Genomic DNA, 23,966 nt, shown 5'->3' with positions numbered 1-23,966 from the left:
TTTTATATTCACCATACTGGAAAAAGCAAACTAACCCATTTAATCTTATATTGCTTGCCAGATTGTCTGTAACCTATACATTAACATGCAAAAACATGGTGGATTCTGTGGAAAGCCTTTGGCAAATTACAGTTCTTCATCAAGAGCCAATCCTGGGTTTGAACCTAGGTGCGCAGATTCAAAGTCCACAGTTTTGCAAACAGACCATAGCTCCCGACTGTACTGGGCTGTAGCGGTTACATATGAAGCAACAACCATTTGAAAAGGTGGCATAGCACCAAGTTTACAACCTTCACCTCATTATACCATCTTGGGGAGTTTGACTTTTCCATTTGGGAGAATGTAAGATAATAACACTTGACAGTTCTGCTGCTCTTCCGGTACAGAGTTGCCAAGTGTGATTGGAAGCGGGAGCATATGATGGGTGACCCTGAAGTTGTCGGTTTGTATTATCTAAATGGACAGGAAAAGAAGAGCTTAGCAGGAATGTGACAGGACAGGACAGGATCGACAGGTAGGCGCTGCCGCATGATAGAATGACACTTTATTTGGCTGCATACAGAGACTTCTACAATTGTGAGTCTCTCACATGAACCTTTTTCCACCTGGCTGAAGCCTACACGTACAGTATTTATAAAAAAAAAAATGTTAGCAACCCTACTTGCAACAGGGGACATGTTAGTAGCTTACATACTATTGCTTTGGGCTGTCCCTCTTTCTCAAAATATTTGCTTGGCGGGACAAAATGCTGTTGGAAACCTGTTGCCTTGGCACATTTAACTGGACAGTTAAACTCTTTTTAGCATGAGCCTTTTTGATAACATAGTTCAACAAAAAAAAATGTGATCCACGTAATATACAGTAGCTACCCTTGTAGACTTTCAGGAGAGTAATGTATAATAGTATTCTGCCCCACCCCACCCCCACACACAACCTCCTTCTCTAGGTTACCGATCTCTTGGTTCAGTTCTTGTCCTAGATCTATTTTGACTTCCCTCACTTTTGGCAAGGCATGTTCACCTATAGTCTGCATCAGTGAGACTCGAACCTGGTGAAGTAGTGATGTCACCACTACTCATTCTTTCTTTAGCCAATCGCAAGAGCTTGATTAGCTTGTTTATTAGTCAAGTACAGGTTTTGTAGATCTCGAAGGTGAAACCATATGGCTGGAGAGAAAAAAGAGGAACAGTTCTGCCTGCCTTTAAATCTCCTTGCATTCTTGCTGATCTCCACATAAGATGAGGGCGGGTCTGCACTGCCATTGGCTTAGAAGGGATATGTTCCCTGCCTTTAAATCTCCTTGCATTCTTGCTGATCTCCACATAAGATGAGGGCGGGTCTGCACTGCCATTGGCTTAGAAGGGATATGTTCCCTGCCTTTAAATCTCCTTGCATTCTTGCTGATCTCCACATAAGGTGAGGGCGGGTCTGCACTGCCATTGGCTTAGAAGGGATGTGTTCCCTGCCTTTAAATCTCCTCGCATTCTTGCTGATCTCCACATAAGGTGAGGGCGGGTCTGCACTGCCATTGGCTTAGAAGGGATGTGTTCCCTGCCTTTAAATCTCCTTGCATTCTTGCTGATCTCCACATAAGATGAGGGTGGGTGTGCACTACCATTTGCTTATAAGGTATGTGTTCGGCAACTGACCAATTGAAAAGTCCCTTTGAGATCTAATAGATGCAGAAGATTCACCTTGTAGACATGCTGCGCGAGTTCATGAAATTCTTAAGTGGGTAAAATATTCTATATATTAGTCTGCAGATGCTTTTGGATACATTTCTGTGTAAAGAAAAATACTGCCCATTACTCGATACACCAAAAATATTAACCTAATTTCAAAGACCTAATGCTTGACACCAGAAAGAGATGTTTAAGTATAAAGATATATTAGAAAGGTACACTTGAATATGAATACCTGAAAACATTTTAGAAGCAAACTCAGATTTGTAGAACGAAAAAAGAGAACAGACCAGTTTAACAGCAAGCAGTGTATCCAAAAGGACAACGAACATCTGTGGTGATTTAGCCTCTGGCGTTATTTTCCCTGGTCTGTAATAAGCTATCCGAATAGCACATCTGTACCATGTACGTGTCCTTGATTTGTGCTTGTTCAGAAATATATCACTTCTTGGTGAAACGGCACAGGGTCCTGGCACTAGACACTTTCGCAATAGTCTTGGTTCTGCTGAACACACACGGCTGCATTGTAGTTTACTTTCTATCTATTCACAGTTTGGGGAATTAACACATTTGAAAGACACCTGAGAACAGGCATATCGCACCGAGGTATTAAATATACAACACACTCTGTAACGAAAACAACTGAATTCGAAAAGTAAGCTAAAATTGAGATGATTATCAAATTAGCCCTTTGAATATTCATAATTACAAAAGAAAACTCTAAATCGTGTAACTTTTCTCAAATGCTGTTCAGTTACTTAAAGCCACAACATCAGGAAGGAATCTCCTTAAAAGCTGGGTTGTCTACAAGATGTGTGCACGAGAGGAATTAAACTGGGATTTTGGTCTCCTGTAACTGTGATTTTCCCTGGATTACAAAATGTAGTGAAGTGCTCACATTAAGACATAGATCTCCTACCCAAAGATAGAGAAAAAAAATAAAGCATGAATGGAGAGAAATGTGAAATACATTCCCCGTATCAATTGTTCTTCCGAAGTAGGATGGTATTGGTATAGTCCAACAACAATTCCCAGCAATGGCGAGATACAGTGCCAGGGGCGTGTGCAGATTTGTGGTGAAGGCTCACACCACTAATTTTTAAAACATGGATGTGATTTACAAAGCTACGGCTGTCAAGACTGTCAAACGACTGGTCACACTTAAATTAGTAAAACAATTCTGTTTAGAAAAAGCATTCTTCAGGTTTTCATTCCAAGAGTCTAGATACTCCCTCAGGTAGTGGTGCAATTCCTCTGGAACGCTAAAGGAGTAAAGCTGAAATCGCATGCTATCGCTTATCTTTAAACATGATCCATCTGCACTGAAGACCCGAAGAGGCGTGAGGGCTAAGCAATTTTCAAACCCTTTCCTTGTATCAAACCAGTAGGAAGCAGGATACCCCAAAAGAACGCCAAATATGGTGCACAAATTCCATTCTTGGCAGTTTACTGCCCCCATAGACACAGTTCCAGGTTCACCATTTCTAAATAGGGTGAGATGACTCAGCAGTTCAAAAACGTGTCCCTTGATCTCCTCGGAATGGCATGGTTCACAGACCGTCGGACTTGTCTGGCCTGTCGAAGCATCAACAAAGGCAACAGCATTTCTGTGCAGAGCAGATTCCAGATTCAACACTGCATTCTCCACATTCACCACAATTATGTGATCTACTATGTCAAGGAGATGTACGTGGTGCTTGATCCAACCAATGAGTTGAAGTTCCTGAAGGAAGTTGCAGAGTGGCACAATCCCAGCTGTGCTGCAATCATACAGGAAGGCAGGTTTCAACCCACATTCTACAGCTAGTATTTCAGTGGCAAGGTTCAAGGAGATGGATGGAGGGAAATTCTTCTTCTTCCCTGTCCCTAGATGACGTTGTGCTGCTGCGATCAACAGTGGGGAAAATGCTGCAGACATTATTTGGCGGTTCAAGCAAACATTTTGAAAAAGTGTCTGTTTCAGTAAACTAATCTAAGAAACCATCTTGAACCCTTATTGAATTAGGCTGATTCCATGCGATCACTGCTCTCAAATTTGTGAATTCATTACACATGTAATTTTGCTTTTGTTATGCTTCCATTCACTGAAAGAAAAAAAAAAGAACTATGTATTATTACAAGTTACATAAATAAGTCACTTAGATTAATGTAACCAAATGTGTGAAGAAAAGATTCACTCGACAAAGTAGTAGATACACGTCAACAGGGTTTAGCATTAAGAATGGTCAAAGTGGGTGAGGAGCCTAGCGCGCACCCAAGATGGCCGCGTAGGTGCGAGGCTCCCGAGGACCTCCGCGACCTCCTGCATAAATCCTGACCGAATCCTGTCCTAGATGAGGGGACTGTGTTTGTGAACCAGAGTTGAGGTGACGCCCGTTTTCCGTTTTCAATTCGGACCTCGGACACCGGCGGGAGCACCGATTAAGGTTTGCGGCCTTCTCCACGCCGGCCCCCCGTACTGGAGTTGTGGGGCGATCCGGCGACAAAGTGAATAACAGCGGCGGGCAAGGCTGGGCGACTCGCGCACCCCGCACTTTCACTTTCGCTTTTGCGCCCTCCTTGCTGCCAGGCGAGGTAGGGTCGCGAAGCGGTGTGCGGTGGTGTGGCCTCGTTGGGGTGCCCTGCCGGCCCGCCGGCTGCGGTCCGTCCTGCGGAGCGGTGGTCGACCCCCCCCGGAGCCCTTGAACGGGATTGTCTACCCCCTTTTTTGAGGAGATTGGCTCGATTTGGGACCGCGACCATGGCCACAAAACAAGATGGCGACCGGGCTAAGGTGAAGTCGACCCGTCGTGGCGCGGCCCATCAATCCAACAATATGGACCGCTACACCCTCCAGAAGGGATCTCCAGAGGCGCTGCGTAGATCCCCCACGGGCCCGACTGACGCTCCTGCTCTGCCCACGGACCTGACCCTCCGAGACGTCATGGGCGCCATCGCCGAGATGAAGGCCTCGGTGGACCAGCGCTTTGACACTCTGGCGCAGAAGATCGACTCGGTCCTCGTGGACGTGGGCCTCGTGAGAGCCGATCTCTCAAAAACAAATGACCGGGTCGATTCTTTGGCCCACTCTACCTCGGGCCTCACGTCCGACGTGGCGGCCCTCCAACAGGAGGTGCGCAGGCTCGGCCAGGCGAGCGCCCTGATGCATCGTCGACTGGAGGATTCCGAGGGTCGGGCCCGGAGGAATAACGTCCGCATTATCGGGGTGCCGGAGGGACGCGAGGCAGAGGCAGCGGATCTGTTTGTGGAGGACTTGGTCCTCACCCATCTCCAGCCTCGGGGGCTGAGTAAATTCTTTGCAGTGGAACGTGCCCACAGGGTCCCCGGGGGTAGGCCTAAGATCGGAGCCCCTCCGAGGCCTCTCATCGCCCGGATTTTCAATTTTCGGGACAGGGACGCTATCCTGCAGACCTCCAGGCTACAAGGGCCGGTCAGACTTGACAATATGGATATCAATTTCTATCCTGACTTTACTCCGGCGGTCCAAAAGCAGCGACTGAGTTTTCTCGGTGTCAAACGTCGCCTACGGGACCTGAATCTCAAATATGCGATGCTTTTTCCGGCTAAGCTGAGGGTGGAGGTGGATGGCCGCACGCACTTTTTTGATCGTCCCGAGGCGGCCGGGGACTGGCTGGACACTCTGCCCGGAGATCGGGGCCGGGGGGGGGGGTGGGGGGGGAGCGGTTGGTGGGGAGGGCCCGCCGGATCAGGACTGAGGGACTAATGGTAGGCCTTGCTCTGGACTGTGTTATTGTCACCATTGACTGTTAGGGTAAGTTCCCCTCCTGCGGAGGTCGTGTGGGGTCTCTTGGGGGGATCTCCCTCCTCCTCTGGGGGACTAGTTAGTTTTCTTCCATGGGGCGACAGGCACACTGCACTTTGGGGGGGCTGTTCGGGCTCATGCAGGGGTGCAGGGTGGGGGGAGTTCTGTTGGGATGGGTGGGTTGGGGTGGGGTGTGGTTCGTTTCTACCGCAAGGCAAACCCTTTATTGTATTGGTTTTTTTGAGATGCTCTCGGGGGGACAAATGATGGCTTCTGTATGTGATGGGGGTAGGGACTTGACGTTGTTGTCCTGGAACGTCAACGGACTGGGTGATAGGATTAAGCGGGGTGTGGTCCTGCAATATCTGAAACGGATTTCGCCTGATGTGGTCTTTTTGCAGGAGACACACCTCATTGGTAACTCCTATTGTGCCATGAACCGACGTGGTTATCGTTTGGTGGCCCACTCGGGCTTCACATCAGGCTCACGAGGGGTGGGAATTATGGTCAAGACCTCGCTCCCGCTTGAAATAGACGAGGTGCGCCATGATGAGAGGGGACGCTACACTGTCTTGGTGGGGAGAATGGAGGGCAAGGTAGTCGTCTTTGTCTCAGTGTACGTCCCACCGGGGTTACAGTCCACTACCTTTGTGGACCTGCGACGCCTCCTGCTTGACCTTCCGGGGGGGCTTCTGGTGGTTGGGGGGGACTTCAATGCGGTGGCTTCTGGGACTCTGGATCGCTATCCCCCTAGGGACCTCCCCCGGGCACAAGCGTGGCTGTCTGGCCTTTTGGACACGCTGGGATTGGTGGACTGTTGGCGTCTGAAGCATCCCACTCAGCTGCAGTACACCTTCCATTCGGGGGCCCATGGTAGCCTTTCGCGGCTTGATTATGTCCTTGTCCCTGCGGCCTATGCCGGGAGAGTGGGGGAGGTGCGCCATCTGGCGCGGGGTATCTCAGATCATTCCCCACTCCTGTTGCACTTTGATGTCTTCCCGAGGGGGGAGGGCAGGGTAGCTCCAATCAATGCCTGGTACCTGCGCGACCCCACTATTCGTGCTGACTTGATTAAATCCTTGCAACGGTATTTTGAGGAGAATGTGGGGTCTGTCCCGTCTGCCATTTCCCTGTGGGAGGCTTTCAAGACTGTGCTTAGAGGGGAGGCCCTCTCCTTTATTTCCCATGCCCGGAGGTGCGCACAGGAGGAGGTGACCCGGGTGGAGGCCGAAATCACTGAACTGGAGGGTGATCTGGGGAGTGGGGTGACTGACGCTGCGCTGCACGTTCTACACCTCAAGCAGGCGGCTTATAGGTCCCTCGTCACGGAGGCGGCCAGGGGCCTCAGCAGGGCGATTGTATGATGTGGGTGATAAGGCTGGTAAGTTGATTGCGTGGTTGGATAGGAAGGAGAGAGCTAATCGTGTGGTCCCGCTGATTGAAAGAATGGATGGTGTACGTGTCACTGAGCCGGAAGGCATTGTCTCTTGCTTCGCGGATTATTTCCGCGAGGTATATTCCCCGGTTTCTCCCTGCCCGGAGGAGGATTCCCATGCCCTGCTGCGTGACATCGCGCTGCCCTCCCTCTCAATGGAGGACAGGGAGTTAATGGATGCCGCCCCCACCTCGGACGAAATTGCCCTCGCCATCCGCTCGGTCGCTTCTGGCAAGGCCATGGGCCGGAACGGCATTCCTATCGAGTTGTATAAATTGCGACCGGACGTACTGGCACCCCACCTCCGCGCTATGTTCCTTGCGGCTCACTCGCGGGGCTCCCTCCCGCCGGACCAGCGTCTGGCTACCATCGTGGTTATCCACAAGGAGGGCAGACCGCGAGACCGGGTTACATCCTACCGGCCTATCTCGCTCTTGAACGCGGAGCCTAAAATCCTCGCCAAGGTGCTCGCTAACCGGCTGGTCGGCGTGGTGGGCGATTTGGTCCACCAAGACCAGTCCGGCTTCATTCCCCATCGCAATACGGCCCTTAATCTGCGGCGCTTGCACGGGGTGCTCGCGCGTGTTCCGTTCGTGCGGGAGCCGGCCATCTTGGCGTCCCTGGACGCCACCATGGCGTTCGACACGCTCGAATGGCCCTACATCTGGGCGATGTTGGCGAAATTTGGATTTGGCCCAGGATTCATCAGTTGGGTCAAATTGTTGTACTCGGACCCATTGGCACAGGTGGTGGTGAATGGTCGAGTCTCGGCCCCATTCGTGCTGGGACGGGGCACGCGGCAGGGTTGTCCCCTGTCGCCGCTCCTTTTTGCATTGGCCCTGGAACCCCTGGCGGAGTGGCTGAGGTGGCACCCATCCATCCGAGGTCTCCGTTGGACCCCCGAGTATGAGGACCGCGTGTCCCTCTACGCTGACGATATCCTTTTGTACTTAGCCTCCCCGCGCAAATCACTGATTGTCCTGGTCGATGTTCTGCGCTCCTTTGGCCGTAATTCAGGCCTTGTCATTAACTGGGCTAAATCCTGTGTCTATGTGCTTTCCGGGGAGGCTCCTGTCCTCCCTCGGGGCTGTCCAATCCAGATTGCCTCGCAGGGATTTCGATACCTGGGGGTCTATATTACGCTGGACCCAGTGGCCCGCTATGAGCGAAACTTGCTTCCCCCCCCTCCAGCGCTTGAAGGAAGACGTCGCACGCTGGCGGCGCTTGCCGCTTTCGCCGCTCGGCCGGGCGGCATTGTTCAAGATGATGTCATTGCCGCGCTTTTTGTACGCTCTCCAGAACACTATGGACTTGGTACCGGCGCGCTACTTCCGTGAGGTGGAAAGCTTACAGCGCCGTCTGTTTTGGGACGGGAGGCCGCGTATAGCCCTGGCAAAATTGACGCTCCCGTGGTACGACGGAGGGATTGCCCTCCCGGATATTAAGCGGTATTACTGGGCCTCCCAGTTAGCTGCAATTAATCACGGCTTCTATGGGCCCGCCCTAAACCCGGCATTTGAAATGGACAAAATGCTCCTGCCCGGTGGCGACTACAATCGAGCGCTCTACACTAGCGTGCCCGATTCCCGCTTGACGGGACCCACGCGTGTCATGGTGCGAGTATGGCACGCGGCTAATACAGCTATGGGATGGAAGGACCGTTTGACCCGGGCGTCACCGTTGTATGCGTCGGAGAGGCTTGGCTCTTTGTGGACCTCGAAGGGCTTCGAGAGGTGGGACATGATAGGCATCAGTACAGTGGGAGATCTCTGGACGAGGGGAGGATTCAAGACATTCGAGATGCTGCAGGCGGAGTTTCAGCTGCAGGGCAGTGAATACTTTCGCTACCTGCAGGTCCGTCACGCACTGGGTTCCGTCTTCCCAGACGTGGCCTCCATCCCGGAGTCCTCCCCCCTGGAGGATAGAGTGCTAGATGGCCACGTTCCGGACAGCACGATCTCCCTCATTTATAAGAAATTGATAAATGACCGCTCGGACTTACTGACTGGCCTCCGCGAGGCTTGGGTTGCCGATGGGCTGGAGTTGGACGACGAGGACTGGATTTCCGCGGTGGCCTCTCCGAAGGAGGTGGCCATCCCGGCTCGCCTTCGCTTCGTCCAGCTTAAGATACTCCACCGGGTGTATATGACGGGGCCAAGGCTTCAGCGTATGGGCTATGCCGAGGATGGATTGTGTAAGCGTGGGTGTGGTGCTTTGGCGACTTTTTTACACATTCTGTGGGAATGTCCGAGGGTGGAGCGATTCTGGCGTGGTGTGCATGAGGTCCTGCGAGCGGTTACACATGTCGCGCTGTTGCCTGAAGCGAGGAGATGCCTGCTGAATGTGTGGGAACCGACTGATTACTCGGTTCCGCAGACGCGATGGGTGACTCTGGGATATATGATAGCTAAACGTGACGTTGCTCAGCTGTGGGGATCTCAGAGACCCCCGGCGGTGTCGGCTTGGAAAGAACATATGGATTGGTGCATGTTCCGAGAAAAGGTGGTATATGTGGCACGGGGTAAGCCTGGGGCATGGGTGAAGATATGGGGCCCCTGGAACGCTTACCGCGGGGGTATTTGCGAGCCGCCGTTGTTGCCTCCCGCTTCACCAGCTCCATCCCCATAGTTGACCCCCTCCCTCAGCCCTGGGCACACTGTTCTCCCAGTCCCGGATTAGTTTCCCTCCCCCTCTCTGGATTTCTTTGGATGGTTGGGGTTCCCCACTTGAGGAGCACGTGTCGTCATTTTCGATTGTGGGTTGCCTTGCGGGTGTGGTTTTATGTTGTTGTGTTGTATAAAACGAAACCGTATTGTGGGTTCAGAGTTATGTGGCCCACGTTGTTGATACCTCCTGCTTTATCGACTATGCAAAGCCAAGTGCCTTATTGTATGTATGTCATTTGCTTTTGTCACTTTAGCGGCCGGCCGGAAGGGTTGTAGGCCCATACTTGTATATATTTGAGATTGCAATAAACGGTTTCAAAAAAAAAAAAAAAAAAAAAAAGAATGGTCAAAGTACTATTACAGTTTGTCACACAGAATACTCAGACTTGGTACAGTCTGTGTTACTGTTACTTCCCAATTAGTATATTCGCATGGCCAGGCAGGTACATTTACTACTGGAATGCTTTCACCAGCCTCTAGTTCAATGATAAGTGCATCCGTGGGGCTGGATAACGTTACTGGAATCAGGATAGAATTGTCCAGCAGTAAAATCATTAAAGGTGGTTAGGGGATTACAGTATCGGAATAACAGATCTGTGCGGAACTTTGCACCTACCGGACTGCTCCTACATTTGAAGAATATATCTATTTCGAAATTCTCAAAAAGTCTCAGGAGTAAAATGTATACATGCAGAATGTGTACAAGTTTTCAAACCCTCATAGGAAATGTAAGACGAGTGACTATTTGCACATGTAACATTTTTATTTCTCCACAAAGAAAGTATTTTCCCCTCTGCACATACCATTTTCTCTATATCCCCTCTTAATTTTGGTGGCAATTATTTACCATTCATATTGTGGAAGCAAACTTAAAGAAGTCAATTTGTATATTTTTCCATGTTTGGAAACTACTTAAATTGTTGGAGATTACCCACAAGCTTAAGTTTCTGTGGGCATTGAAGAACCTTTACAGGTCCACTAAACCCAGACGGCCCACTACCTAATACACTTCTACTACTACTTTTACAATTGTGAAAAGTCCACCATACTAGCAAAAGTGCAGCACTCGTCAATGCATGTACTGAAAAGTCTGTCATTTCTCATTAACCAGAATCAGGAATTTTTGCCAGGCAATCAAAATGTTTGCATCCATAAATTTATCTTGGGTACAAAAATACTTTAAAAGCATAGAGCCCGTGGTAGTTCTGTTTGCAATCGTTATTTGATAAGAACAACCTTTTTGACCTCTAATATCTTCTGGATCCATTTGAGACGTCATCCTCAAACCTTTCACAGATGCGGAAGCACATGGGTTTGATAGGTTTCATGAGTCTAGTAAAGACATTCCAAAACCTGTAATTCACATTTAAAATCCCATAAGCATATTTCCTCACTGACACACCAAAAACCTCTAAACAATTTGAACCCAAACTTGAACCAGATGGTATTGCTTGGCCAAAATGTAAATACTTTTCAGGTCTGGTGTAAATCTGTTCAATAATTCTGAAAACAACTAAAAATGAGAGATTAAAAATGTTGCACGTCTGAATTCTGAATCTAACTCCATCACTCACAGGCTGAGAGAATTGAGAATTTCTTAATGTGACTTGTCAGACTTGCGCAAGCCATGGATTGTAAAAAAACATTGTGCAGTCTCATGAGAGCAACTTGGGCACATCACAAACTGAAGGAGGGGTGGAAAAATTCCATGGCGCACAAAAATCAACTACTAACCACCAGTGGCAAAACACACTTTGACTCAAGGGGTGACATGCAGCCTTTTTTATTCCCTAACACACTTTCACTGTCTCACTTTCACTGACTAGGATATTAAGCTATAGAGTAAAGAGGCACTAGGCTATACACCAAGGATCTTAGACAACATCCCTATATCCATTAATACTAGCTCATCCCTGTTCCACTTTAGGAACGAGTTGCATATGCATCTCTTTAAAGAACACCACATCGTGATGAAATACACTTTTGCTATCAAGAATCAACTATTTTACCAATCACTAAATGACTGCATCCTAGCCTTTGACACTGTACAGCTCTCGGCTGCCTTTTGGGAAGGCATGCGCTATACATATAACACATACATACGTACATACAATAGTCCTGTGACTGAGCTCCAACAAGTCCTTAATAGTTTAACCCAAGAAAAGTAAACTTGTATCTTTGAGGAATCTTTGGCTTACTCTTGTATCTGTCTCCATCTCAGGAAATTCCACACATTTCAGCCTCAGGAGGTAAGTTTCATAATGACAAATAAGCATTCATTTCAGGGCCTTAGTCACCTTTAGCCCTGCAAGTCAACAGCAGACTAGTGCCATCACTTCTGGAGCAACATTTATCAATGGTCTTAAGCAGACAGGTTGGACTTCATCAGAGCAGCAGGCAGCTAAGACCCCTCACCTTTTCGGATCCAAGAAGATTCTCTGCTCAGACTGGGTCAAGTAAGGTAAAGACTGGGTCAAGTAAGGTAAAGACCGGGTCAAGTAAGGTATTTCAAAGTATAAACCAGTCAGTCCATCGGTCTTTCAGCAAGCTATCCAGCCAATCTTTTTTTTTTAACACCTTTATTTTCATTTTCAACAATCCTGCAGCAGTTACACAAACAGTATTGGCTGCAATCCACAGTACCTTCATGAGGAGCTCGGCTAGTTAGGGTCAGGACTTTACTGATCACAATAGCACATTGGGGCTCTCCTCTCCAGCCATCATTGATTATTTTCCCATTCTGGCTCACTCACGCTAATATCGGGCTCATCTTGATTTGCATTTAAGAACACCCCACTCAGTTCCCTCCATTCCCTGAGGTCATCTGCCAATTTCTCATCACTTCACCTTAATTTCATATGTTTTTCTTCGGCCATTGTCCACTCTCTCACATTGCGGTGCCATGCATCTACTGTGGAGGAGTTATGCCCCATCCATGTTATAGCAACCCTACGTTTTGCTAACACTAACAGCAGCTGCAATAACTTGTAAACCATCTTGCATCCTTTAGGTTTTTTAATGTGACCCAGTAAACAGTGTAGCGGTGAGCAGTCAATTTGGAATATTCCCCTCTGTACATCGGCCCTTACCTGGGTCCACAATACATCCATCCTAGGGCAACTCCAAGCTAAGTGTAGAAAATCCGCTGCTCTATCCCCACATCGTGGAAAGTGAACTGTTCGAGAAGGAGTAATACGATCAAGTTTCGCTGGCATGTGTGGGGCAAAAAATTGCAATGCACCAACCTAAAACGTGCTTTACAGGATACTGTATGTGTCAGCCCACTAATGGCGGTGCACATCTTATCTTACATGGGTGTTTGCAGGTATGCATTCCATGCCTCCCTCGCCCTAGGGGGAAGACCAGCAGCATCCAACCTCATCGTTTTGTAAAGCAAGCAGATCAATCGACGTCCAGCGCCACAGGTTCGAATTAGGTCTATGGTGTGTGTTGTCTGCAGGATCACGGGATAGGCAGCCCATGTCACTTTAAACACTTCCACCAACCCTGTGTAGTGCAAGTAGTGCCCTTGTACCAGTGTGAGATTCCCACACGCCTGATCATGTTTTAAAAGTTCACCAGTGTATAAATCTGCCATCACTTCGCAGCCATCGTCCCTCCAATCCTGGAATGACATGTGTGCCACCATTTGTTGCACTGGCGCCAATATCCATACAGGCAGTTCCTGATGAAACGGGCCATGTTTCAGGACTGATTCCACGTACAACTGCCAAACAGAAGAGGTTTGACCTACTATGTAGGCCACTTCGCCTGTGACCACACCAATAGTCTCTTCTCCCAGTTGTATCCCTCATCAAACCACCGGGTTGCATGTTGCAGATGCGTCGTGTAATAATCTAGTAACCCCGCCTTGGCGCCTCCAGTCCCACCTCCTCATACCATCGAGACAGGGTGCTCAGTGCCACCCTACTATTGGGACCCGCCTAGAGCAGAGATGTGAACACCGAGTTCAGTTGTTTACAATCTTGGGGATAGCGCATAATGTATTCTGCAAAGCATAAAGACAGTGTGCGAGTACCACCATCTTGGACAGTGCCAGTCTGCCCATCAGTGAGAGCGGCAACAAATTCTTAAAAGGCCACCGATCTCCACAATGCAGCGAGTACTCTATCCACATTTAGGTTGAGCAGTTGGGCATCTGTAAGCGCTACCTGTACAGCCAGATAGCTAAAATGTGCCAGTTTCCCAGCACAACCTAAGGCAAGGGAAGCATTCATGGGGTAACTTTTCCATGTTCGCCAAGGGAAGATTAAGGATTTGTGGCGAATTAGATGCAGGCCAGAAAAGTGCCCAAAATCATAAAGGAGCCTCAACAGATTAAGTAGTGCCATCCAGGGTGAAGCTATGCAGAACAAAGCTTTGTCTGCATATAATGTAACGTGCGGCTCCACCTAAACGAAAGGCCCACTTACCAATTTCTCGCCGCACCCAAACGGCTAACGGCTCAATCGCCAGGGCAAATAACAGTGGTGAGAGTGGGCACCCCTGACACGTTCCCCTATTCACATTCTTGAGGGACTCTGGCCCACCCGAATCCTAGCGTGTGGGCCGTAAGAGCAATTTGACCCAGCTCTGAAACTACGGCCCTATGCCCACCACTCTCAGCACTTCCTGTAGGTAACCCCAATCCACAGTATCAAAGGACTTCTCGAGGTCTATCAACACCAGGGCCAGTTCCTCATTTCTATGCTTCGCTTCATGTAATATATGAGATTACCGCTGCAGATTCATGCCTGATCAAGTGCCTCCCCGTACTCTTGTAGTAGGGACTGCCCCACCGCAGCCGAGAATGCCTGATAGAACTCTGGCGGGAATCTGTCCGCCCTCCCCGGAGCATTCGCCCTAGGGAGCGCCTGTAGCGCTGCGCCCACCTACTCCAATGACAACTGGGCATACACTGCCTCCACACACAACGAGGATAGGTGCGCCAGGGGTAATCCCTCCAAAAGTGGTATATAGCGGTCTGCTTGGAGAGCAGGGTCCACCTTGTGCACTTTCCTTAAGTGTCGCTGAAATGCCTCAAGAATGGCTGCTCTGGTGTACACTATTTTAGCTTCCGGCGTGAGCAGACACGTAGTCAGCGATAGGGCTTGTTCCCTCCGCAAGATCCAGGTCAAAAGTTGCCCAGACTATTCCTGTGTAACGTTCTCTGTACTGACGGAGTGTGCATTTATCTAGCCTATCCCATATGTCGCCGATGAGTCTGCGCAGACAGTTCTCTGTCATCAGCAGTCCAATGCACCTGTTCCTCTGCTTGGGCTGCCCCCAGGGCGTCCTCCTGCTCTTTGAGCTCCCGCTGGAGCTGTCGGCAGACCCCACACATTAGTCACATACATACATCCCTCAACACCACATTCAGTGCTTCCCACTCTGTGGCCCTACTAGCCATCCCCTCCCATTTAAATGCCATATATTCCATCAGTCCATGAGACAGTGCCTCCCTGCCTACCGGGTCCTCTAAGATTTTAGCAGACATTCTCCATGTCCTCGGTACCTGGACAGGACCTCCCCACTTCAATACTGAGTTAAACGATCTAAGTGTGTCACTACAACGTCTTCTCCTCTGGACAGTCCAATATGTAGTTAAAGACCCCCATCTACCGAATGGGTACATCCAACTCCTGTATTATTAAGTCTTCCATGACCTGATAAAACGCTGGATTATTGGCATACGGGGCGTAGGAGCTTAAAATGGAGTAGTCACAACCGTCTAGTGTTCCCCTAATCAGCACATAGCGACTGTTCACGTCCGCCTCCATATATGTCAATGTGAAAGTTATCCCGGGAGCCACCCATATCAACACACCCCTAGCATAAGTCAAATAGGAAGAATGGTACATCTGACCATGTCATTTCTTGGCCACCCTGTCTAGATGTCTCCTGTAAGCATGCTATAGATAAGTGATGTCTTTTCAAGAAGGTAAGCACTCTATGCCTCCTGGTACAAGTGCCTAGGCCCCGGACATTCCAGGTCAGTAGTTTAAATTCAGTTGCCATCCCCATGTACTGCGTGTTTCAAATAAATCCCCTGTTGTTGACCCTTAGCCACTGTGTGCTGCTGCTGCTGCAAAAAGCTGCATCTAATAAACCATCAATACATTAACAGCTCCCCCCCCCCCCACCCATGGACAAATAACGTGCAACTGTGCAATCGTTAGTGCCCTCCCCCTGCTCGTGCCAGGATGTGCACAGCCTACCCATCAGTCCAACAGGGACTGGTTAATTCCCCAGGGAGAACTAGAGTCCTGACCGGGATCAAACCATCATTGTGATCAGCCATAGCCCACGGAGGGGCAACAATGTATCAATCTCCAGTGTGTACACAATGCAGGCGACAGTTGCTCCTCTCATCCACCGTCCCTCCCAAGTCTCCCGCCCAGCCACACCACCATTCGACCATCAAACAGTTCTGCAGCGTTACCACACGCACTGAAACCAGGGTCTACAGCACAAGTGCACATGGTCACTGCACTATCATAACAATAAAGAAGAAACAATCAGGTATAGTCTTGGGCACCACTCTCAGTCGTCTTCCGTTTCCGGTGCTGGAGCTGGCAGGGAGTCAAGAACAACATCTTCTGTTGGGCTCAGGGTCACTGGCACATCTCCAGGCTCCAGTATGGACGAGGTAGAATGTGAGTCTGAAGCCTGCGTTTCTAAAGTCCCAAGGTGCATGGTGCCTCCCTCTCGAAAGGTGACCCTCTGTTACCCCAGCGGCATCTCGCTAGGCCCCCCTGTGGTCTGTCCATTTCGTTGCACCCCCCCACTTGGACATGAGAGCCCCATTGTCACCTCTGGCTACGCGGTTCATGGGGAAGGAGAGCATCTCCCCGACAGGTACCATGGGCACAGTTGAGTACGGATCCACTGTTCCGACGAGCTCCCCTCAACTTGTTACGGGAACCCCAGGACGTGGATATTGCTGCGCAGGGCCCAACCCTCCGCATCTTTGACCCGACGCTCCAGAGCCCTTATGGTCGTGGCCATTTAAGCCACCTGCTGTTCATAAAAACCACCTCTCCTCTTAGCTCAACAATGTCTCCGTCCGCTGTGGACACCTTGTCCACTACTTTTCTCAGGTCCGCCCTCAGTAGATTCACGTCCACCGAGACTATTTCTATTTGGTGTTCCAGGGCCGTTCTGGAGCCCTATATGGCTGCCAGCAGGTCCACGCTGGAGGGTTCCCCACCTCTATCCTCCCCCTCTTCGCTGGTACCCTTTTGTCTAGTTATCCACTGTTGGGGGTGTTGCATCGTGGTATATTGAGTTACTGTGTTGGCGGAGGGGACACGGTGCCTTATCCTTACCCATGTCACAGAGGTCCAGGGCATCCTGTGTTTCAGCCAACAATTCCAATGGCATGTTCAAAAGAAGGCTAGGGCGCTGCTGGGTCCATTTAATGCCCCGCCCCATGGCGGGGGCCAAGGCCATTGGTGCACCACCACCCAGTCTGCCCTCAATCCAGCCACCCGTGGTCAAGCCCCTGGGGGCACCGAAGTACAAGGCGCTCCAGGTCAGTTCCACTGCTCATGTAGACAATCAGAGTTCTCCAGCTCTACCCATAACTGGGAAGGCGGCCACATGAGAACGATATGGTAGGCTTTGTGTGGTGCTTATTCATGACCCGGGTCCGTCCCCTGCTAACGTGGCTTTCCTACGACTCAGTGGGAATCCTCCAGGTTCCAGGATCACTGCTGTGCCCAGGGCGGGCCCCCTACAGAACCCTCAGGGGCCCCTGACAAGCCACTGGGTCGTAACGTCATCTGTGCAGGTCCGCCCACATCTCCTCGGGCTCGCAGCTATCCCTTATTGCCTAGCCTGGCGGATCCCTCTCCGGTGACTCACCGATCTGAAGGCCAGACGGGGCCCCGCCCCCACCTCTCTTCGATGGCCCTCTGTCTCTCCCTTAATTTCTCACCCCCAGCATAGGTCCCTCAGGACCACTTCAATAACATCGCTGCACACACTGACGCAGTGGCCCCACCAGCTGTTCGTCCGCAGTTTCACCGGGGCTCCGCCAGGCCAACGTTCCTCGGGGATGAATAGGATCCGGTTGCAGTTGGCGGTTTATCCCTATCCCCGTCAGTTGCCATACGCCCCAGTGCCCCATGCTCAGGTCCACCGTCCGACAATACATGTCCAGAGCAAGGGTCCGGCATAAGCAAGCAAGGTGGTAAGGCTCTAGAGCCGCGACACAACAGTTGCTAGGCGTGGAGGCGGCCGGCACTAGTACGGTGCGACTTGTGCCTCTCCAACATTATGGCACATACCAGCCATGCTCTGCGCATGTAACACAAGAGGAGCGCACAGCATTCAGCACACCTCCAACAGCCACCCAAGTAACCAAAGGCTCCACCACCGCCATCCAGCCACCCAGCTAGACTTAACACCACCCATGGCTTTTAATCACGTCTGTCAAAGTCCAGGTTTCTGCCAGGAGATACTCCATGTGTTCCTCTCCCCGCCCATCTAGGCAGATGCGTGGTTTAGGCAAGCGTTGTTCTGCTTGTGTGGAAAGGCAGGCATGAGTCAGCTCGGTTGTTAAGACTGTTTTCCATTTGTAGGTCCCTTGAGAGGGTGAGCTTGTAATCTTGCATGGGAAGGGGATATTTGGCTTGACCCATCCCAGATGTTAACTGCAAGGCTTATTTTGCCCGTGTGCAAGAGTGAATCGGTGACCCCTGTAAGCCAGGAGAGGGACACTCTGGGCTGCGCCATGCATTGAGTTCTGTGCAGGGACCGCCAAGCCCATACCGGCTCTTTGAAGTGACCCAGAATGCCAGAGGGAGCGACCATAGAAGTAATATTGCCAACAAAGTGCCAAGACTTCTGTATGCCTTAGTGGCAACCCAGTATGCCAGGAGGGGCTGCCATGGTACATGTTTTGACGTCCTGATTCGAATGAGCCCTGGCAGTGACACACGGATTTAGTATCAGAAAAATTCAAACAAGTCACAAATGAGGAATTTAGTGCTTTGACGCTGCCGGCTATTATTCATCTTTATTTAAGAAAGAATGATACAAGTCATAAAAGGTCACAAAGAGGCTCGTTCTACTCTTTGCTGTTTCTACAAATCAACCTTTAATGAACCAAGCCACGCAAACAAGAAATGTGGGTTCTTCCTTGAGGCGGAAAGATTTTTACTCTTCCTAAACTAAAGAAACAGTGACATTTCCAACACAAAAATCTTTTCCCCGCTCTTCAAGTAATACACAATTGTTTCCTATTTCAGAAATTACCCAGACCTTGTCCTGAGGAGAACCCGTAAAGGAGTTAGGGTTTGAAACGCATAGACCACGACTAATGGGGTATCCTTGCACAACGAAGATCAATACGGAGGACTAAAAATTAATTTTCAGTGTAAAAGAAAAACAATCCCATCAAGTCCATATTAGATATCTTGGACCCCCATACTGTACACCAAGAGCCCCTGTTGTTAATCTATCGCTCTGGCTCCCCAAATGTAGGACTGGTTGAATATTGAATTTTACATGTTTTTTATTTGTTTATGCTTTAAGATTTGTTTGTCACAATGAACACAAAGATTTTTTTAAACGTTGTACATTTCATAATAGAAAGTTGATATTTCTCTCTTGCTTGAAAAGATATTTAAGATTAAAAAGTGATATGAGCATTTGTAAAAAAATATGCAGAGGTCATGTTTATTGAGTAAAAATGATCTTCACAAAGAAGTAAAATTGTTAAAATGATGCAGCCCCCTATTGTTGTTTCGTGTTTATATGGTATAGGTTACGGCACAGGAAAGTTACTGCAGCAACCCCATATGCCAGGAGCGACATGGTACAAAGTATTGTCAAGTTCGCCCCAACACCAGGGAAAACTAAAGCTGCGACCTGTGGGTCGAAACTGAGCACCAAGACCTGCCCCCTCACTGACCCTGTGGATTAAGGAGGACGCCGAGTGGACTTCATTCCGCCGCTGACATCCAATTTGGGAGTACAAGATCAACTCCTTCACCCCCGTGTGGGGATTGGCTGAACTTATTGCACCAACAGAAGCCGGGAGCACCTCCAATCGCTGTCGAGACAGGCAGCACTGCTTGGGAGAGAGCCTGCGACTGCTGCTGCGCGTACCACAAGCTGCCCGAATATGCTGAGCAGGTTCAGAGCATTGCAAGTGCCAACAGACGGGCACCCGCTGAAGTGCTGAACGCTTCTGTGCTGCTGGAGCGGGTAACACTTGATTTGTGCCCCGGGTGATTAGCTGCTGAAGGTGATGTGGCACTGTAGACACTTTTGACGATTTCCTGAGAGTCAAAGAGGACTCTTGAGTAAGGCCTACTAGTGAGCATTCCCTGGATGCGGCCATCAGTGAAAGCAGAATTATCCTGTACACACTGCAAGGGAGAGTGTGGGAAAGGGGTTTGCTAGATAACGACTAGAGCCCCGGCCTCAAGTGGATTGTGTTATTGTTTCCGAATATCGTACACTTCTTTGAATGAGCAGAGTTAGAAATAAAACACTTCTTTCTATGGTAAAAACAATTATTTGACTGGAGATTGATTTATTGACATTACTGAGTGCACTTTGAGTTATGACTTGTGTTCACTAATCTCTACCTACACATCCCTACCCCGCCGCCCTCCTGAAGGAGCCTTTGACTGCTTTGACTACTCATCCAAAGCTACTGCTCAGAGTCAAGTGCAGAAGGGGTAATTGGCCCAGTTGCTCAGGATCCATAGTAGGTCGGGCGCCGGGAAAACAGAGTTGGGCTGAAGTAAAATGAAGGCGGGAAAACTCTGAGATAAGTGAAAAGGATTTATTTCCAATAATTGAAGCACCCACGACCGAGCGCTCCCGCTGCGTGCCAGGATCTCGGCCAACTGATTAACGTTGACAGAATCCTGGCAGGTATAGAGCAGAGCCCAATCGTGGAACCATATTCAAACAATACATAGAGAGTGAGACACCCTCGCGCTGGCTGCAGCGCAATGAAGCCTCCAAGCAAAGTAAGCAACGCTACACACAACAACTTCAACCCCCCCCCCCCCAAGAACAAAAGGAAAATAGAACTATGTAGCAGAAGAAAAACATTTGTCAAAAACAATGGTAAGCATAACTTGAAATTGAATGCAAAAGGAGTATCGAAAAGTCCTGGTTACCAATTCATGACAAAACATAATCATTGAACCTGGAGGGTAATCTTCTATTGCGAGAACACAAATCAGCAGATCGCATGGGAAACCGGCAGAAGTCGAAACAGTCTTAGAGACAAGACTTTCTTGCAGATTGACGTGTGAGGGTGAACATTGAGAGGGAAAAACTCTCCCAGTATCAGGTTCTCGTACAGTTGGTGAAACACCAGAAGTAGGATCATGCAACCAACTAGTCCAGCCACAATGTTCAACCTCGTGTTTTTGACAACTTCAGTAAAGACTTGACCTGTGATCCAGAAAGATGCACAAGCGATCTTTTATTCCACCACCCCTTACTACCAAGGAGTGCTGAACCTTTACTTACACCGGTGACCTGAACAGGGGCAGAAAATTTAGACAAATCCTTGGGAACTTTTGGGGGATTTTTGATAAGAACCCAATCAAAGACTTTCAATTCCATATTATTAAAATATTTACCTGAATCATGGAAGGACTTCATAAGATTCTGCTAATGCAACACACTAGACTCAAGACTTCTGTTACGAGGGCCACCCTTATCATGTTTGTTTTGCAACCAATTGAGACACAAATCGGTGTGGCCATTTCTACCCCTCAAAAGGGTAAAAGGAGGAACTCCTGTGGTGCAGTGAGGAGAAATATTATAAGACCATAATTTAGCCTCAACACAATCTTGAACATCTTGACCAGACGAAAGAGCTGCTTGATGGCATCCTTAATTAATCTGTTCACCCTTTCAACCAAACCATTGGACGCTGGGGAATACACAGCAACTTTAAAATGAGTGACATAGTTTTCAGCTAAAGATTTACACATCTTGTTCGAGACAAAATGGGTACCACTGTCAGTTACAATAATAGATGGCGAACCTTCCACAGCAAAAACATTTTTCAAAAATGTGAAAGCATTAGAGGTGCTGGCTGAATCACAGAACATATGATAAATCCATTTAGAATGGTAGTCAACCATCAGGATGAGAAACTTGATGTTATGGGGTAAGACATCATAAGGTCCAGAAAAATCTAAGGTGAAGGCGCGGTCGTGCGCATTGTCTGTACGCGGTGAAGCAGAAAATGGCAATGAAGGCGCTGAAAATAAGTGAGGAGTTGGTTGGCGGGTGCTGGCAATGTGGATCCGGTCATCGCCAAATGAAGTAAAATGAAGACGAGAAAATTCTGAGATAAGTTGAAAGGATTTATTTCTAATAATTGAAGCACCCACGACCAAGCGCTCGCGCTGCGTACCAGGATCTCGGCCAACTGATTAACATTGACAGAATCCTGGCACGCACAGAGCAGAGACCGGTCATGGAACCATATACAAACAATACATAGAGAGCGAGACACCCTCGCGCTGGCTGCAGCGCAATGATGCCTCCAAGCAAAGTAAGCAACGCAACACACTACATGGGCCCAGTAGCCCCTCCGTGCCCTGAGCCCTCTGAAACGGATTCGGACACACTCAGGTACATTTTTGGAGTTACTAAAAACACAGTTCCTTGCTACAGTCAACAGAATTTGTGGTCTGCTCAAAATATCTACCTGCCTATTCAAACATAACTTCTCCAGTGGCTGCCTCTAGAAAATAGCCACATTTAAACCTGGCTGCCTTTCTTACACAGCACAAACTCATCCAACAACCACCACACTTACATGCCAAATGACCTGTCCCACGAGGCTCACACAACACAGAGAGCTCGGCAATGGCTATTCTTCAAAATGTATAAATGAGCACAAGGCAATCCTGCTAAGCAACCGCTCTGCAGCCTGTTCCCAAGTGATGGAAGACCTACTTTAGAAGACTGGCCCCTACGTTGCTTTCTTTTAAAAAGGAAGTGAAAATTCAATTGAAGGAAAACCTATCGGGCTAAACCCAGTCTACCGGGGGCATGAAACACAAAGATAAACATGGCTGGTGTGTACATGCTCTACAGCAGTTTTACTTCCTTACTCATTTCAGCTTCGTTTCTCACCTTTACTGACAAACCAATAATTACAGACATGGTTGAGACTCTGTTAGAGTTACTAGTGTTTTAAAGTTTTGCAATAGATATAGCATGCCATTACTAACTATGTCCTGCGTTCTCATATTGCCTGGCACATCACAGAAGTGGTTTACCAGATAGGCCAGTGTCACCACAACACGACCTTTAAGGCTACAAAACTCACAATGCTGTCATTTGTTATATGCCACTGTGTCACAGCATCACCTGCCCCGTGCAGCAGAGGCCTTAAATAGTAAATGACTAGAACCCCGTAAGTGCCATTCTAAAGTAACCGTCTATGTCTATTGTGTTCAAAAGGGCCGCCTCGATTTGTTGGCACACGTTTTAATCATTTTTGTTGCTGTTCTGAAAAAAATTCTTGCTAAATTTCTCTTGGCGAAAAATGTAGAGCCTGGGTGAAGTGTCACCAGCGGTCGAAGTGGGCGGGATCGGCCGGGCACGGCGTTCCCCTACTTCTTCAATTCCAGGGATTCCGTCCCCCTACTTTTTTATTTTGAAAATGCGTCCCAGGACGCAAGAAATCACCATCACCTATAAATAAAGCTCGGAGTTCCTGGCGTGTTCCTGGCGTTCGAGGACGGGTGGCAGAGAAGTAACAAGACTCTGTCTTTTCCTTCTCGCCCAGAGAAGAAAAATACAGTGTCCACTTCTGCTCTGCCGCTTCAGCTGCCCCCCACACTCTTTCCTTCTTCCCTCTCTTTCTGTCTAGCAGTTCTTCTCTTACTGAAAACCGAGACTTCAAGACGGGGTTTTCACTCTCTTTCCTCTCCTTTCTTTTATTTGCCCCCCTGTGAAATGGATCCAAAAAGAAAAACATTTTTGCCGGAAATGTCGTCTTTTAATTCCAAAGTGCAGCATCTGGAATAAAAGATAAAAAATATGAAAAATAACTAAATAAAGTAAGACAGAGTGGTAGCTAACTGGCCAGATTGATTTTATTTACACCCAAACACATTAGCGCCACTTTTACAGAGTTTGCCAGTGAAGCGCTATTTTTGTTTGAAGCCCTATTTTTGTTTTCTTGTCTTTGTTTTCCCTGGGTTTGCAACTACTGCACCAATCCTGGAGGTACTGCAAAGTGTGGATTGGAAAACAAATTGTGTACTGCGACTCTGTGTCCAGGGATGTGGTCTTTTTACCATACTGCTTACGTTTTGTAAGGATATAAGCAATGGACATTGAAATGGGTCCATTCAGGGCCCTGTAGTCATGTCCTTAACTTTTCAGGCATAAGCACTCACTGATTTCTGAATAGTGAG

General features: G+C 48.7%; 1 protein-coding gene and 1 long non-coding RNA gene across 2 annotated transcripts in view; one reads left to right on the top strand and one right to left on the bottom strand.

Annotated features, from left to right (window-relative positions):
• Positions 1-20,028, top strand: part of LOC146869440 (uncharacterized) — an 80,692-nt gene extending 60,664 nt beyond the window's left edge. The window contains exon 5 of the long non-coding RNA XR_014981423.1: positions 19,318-20,028. This is a non-coding gene — a long non-coding RNA (uncharacterized LOC146869440). The remainder of the gene's footprint in view (positions 1-19,317) is intronic.
• On the bottom strand, positions 2,486-3,736 carry LOC146869441 (UPF0739 protein C1orf74 homolog). Its single transcript, XM_085653933.1, has one exon. It carries the CDS (start codon positions 3,598-3,600, stop codon positions 2,800-2,802), a length of 801 nt encoding a protein of 266 aa, XP_085510059.1. The 5' UTR covers positions 3,601-3,736; the 3' UTR covers positions 2,486-2,799.
• Positions 20,029-23,966: the final 3,938 nt, after the last annotated feature.

This window comes from Triturus cristatus, chromosome 1_1 (genome assembly GCF_964204655.1).
Source record: "Triturus cristatus chromosome 1_1, aTriCri1.1, whole genome shotgun sequence".
Taxonomy (NCBI): domain Eukaryota; kingdom Metazoa; phylum Chordata; class Amphibia; order Caudata; family Salamandridae; genus Triturus; species Triturus cristatus.
This window is presented reverse-complemented; position numbering and strand designations above follow the sequence as displayed.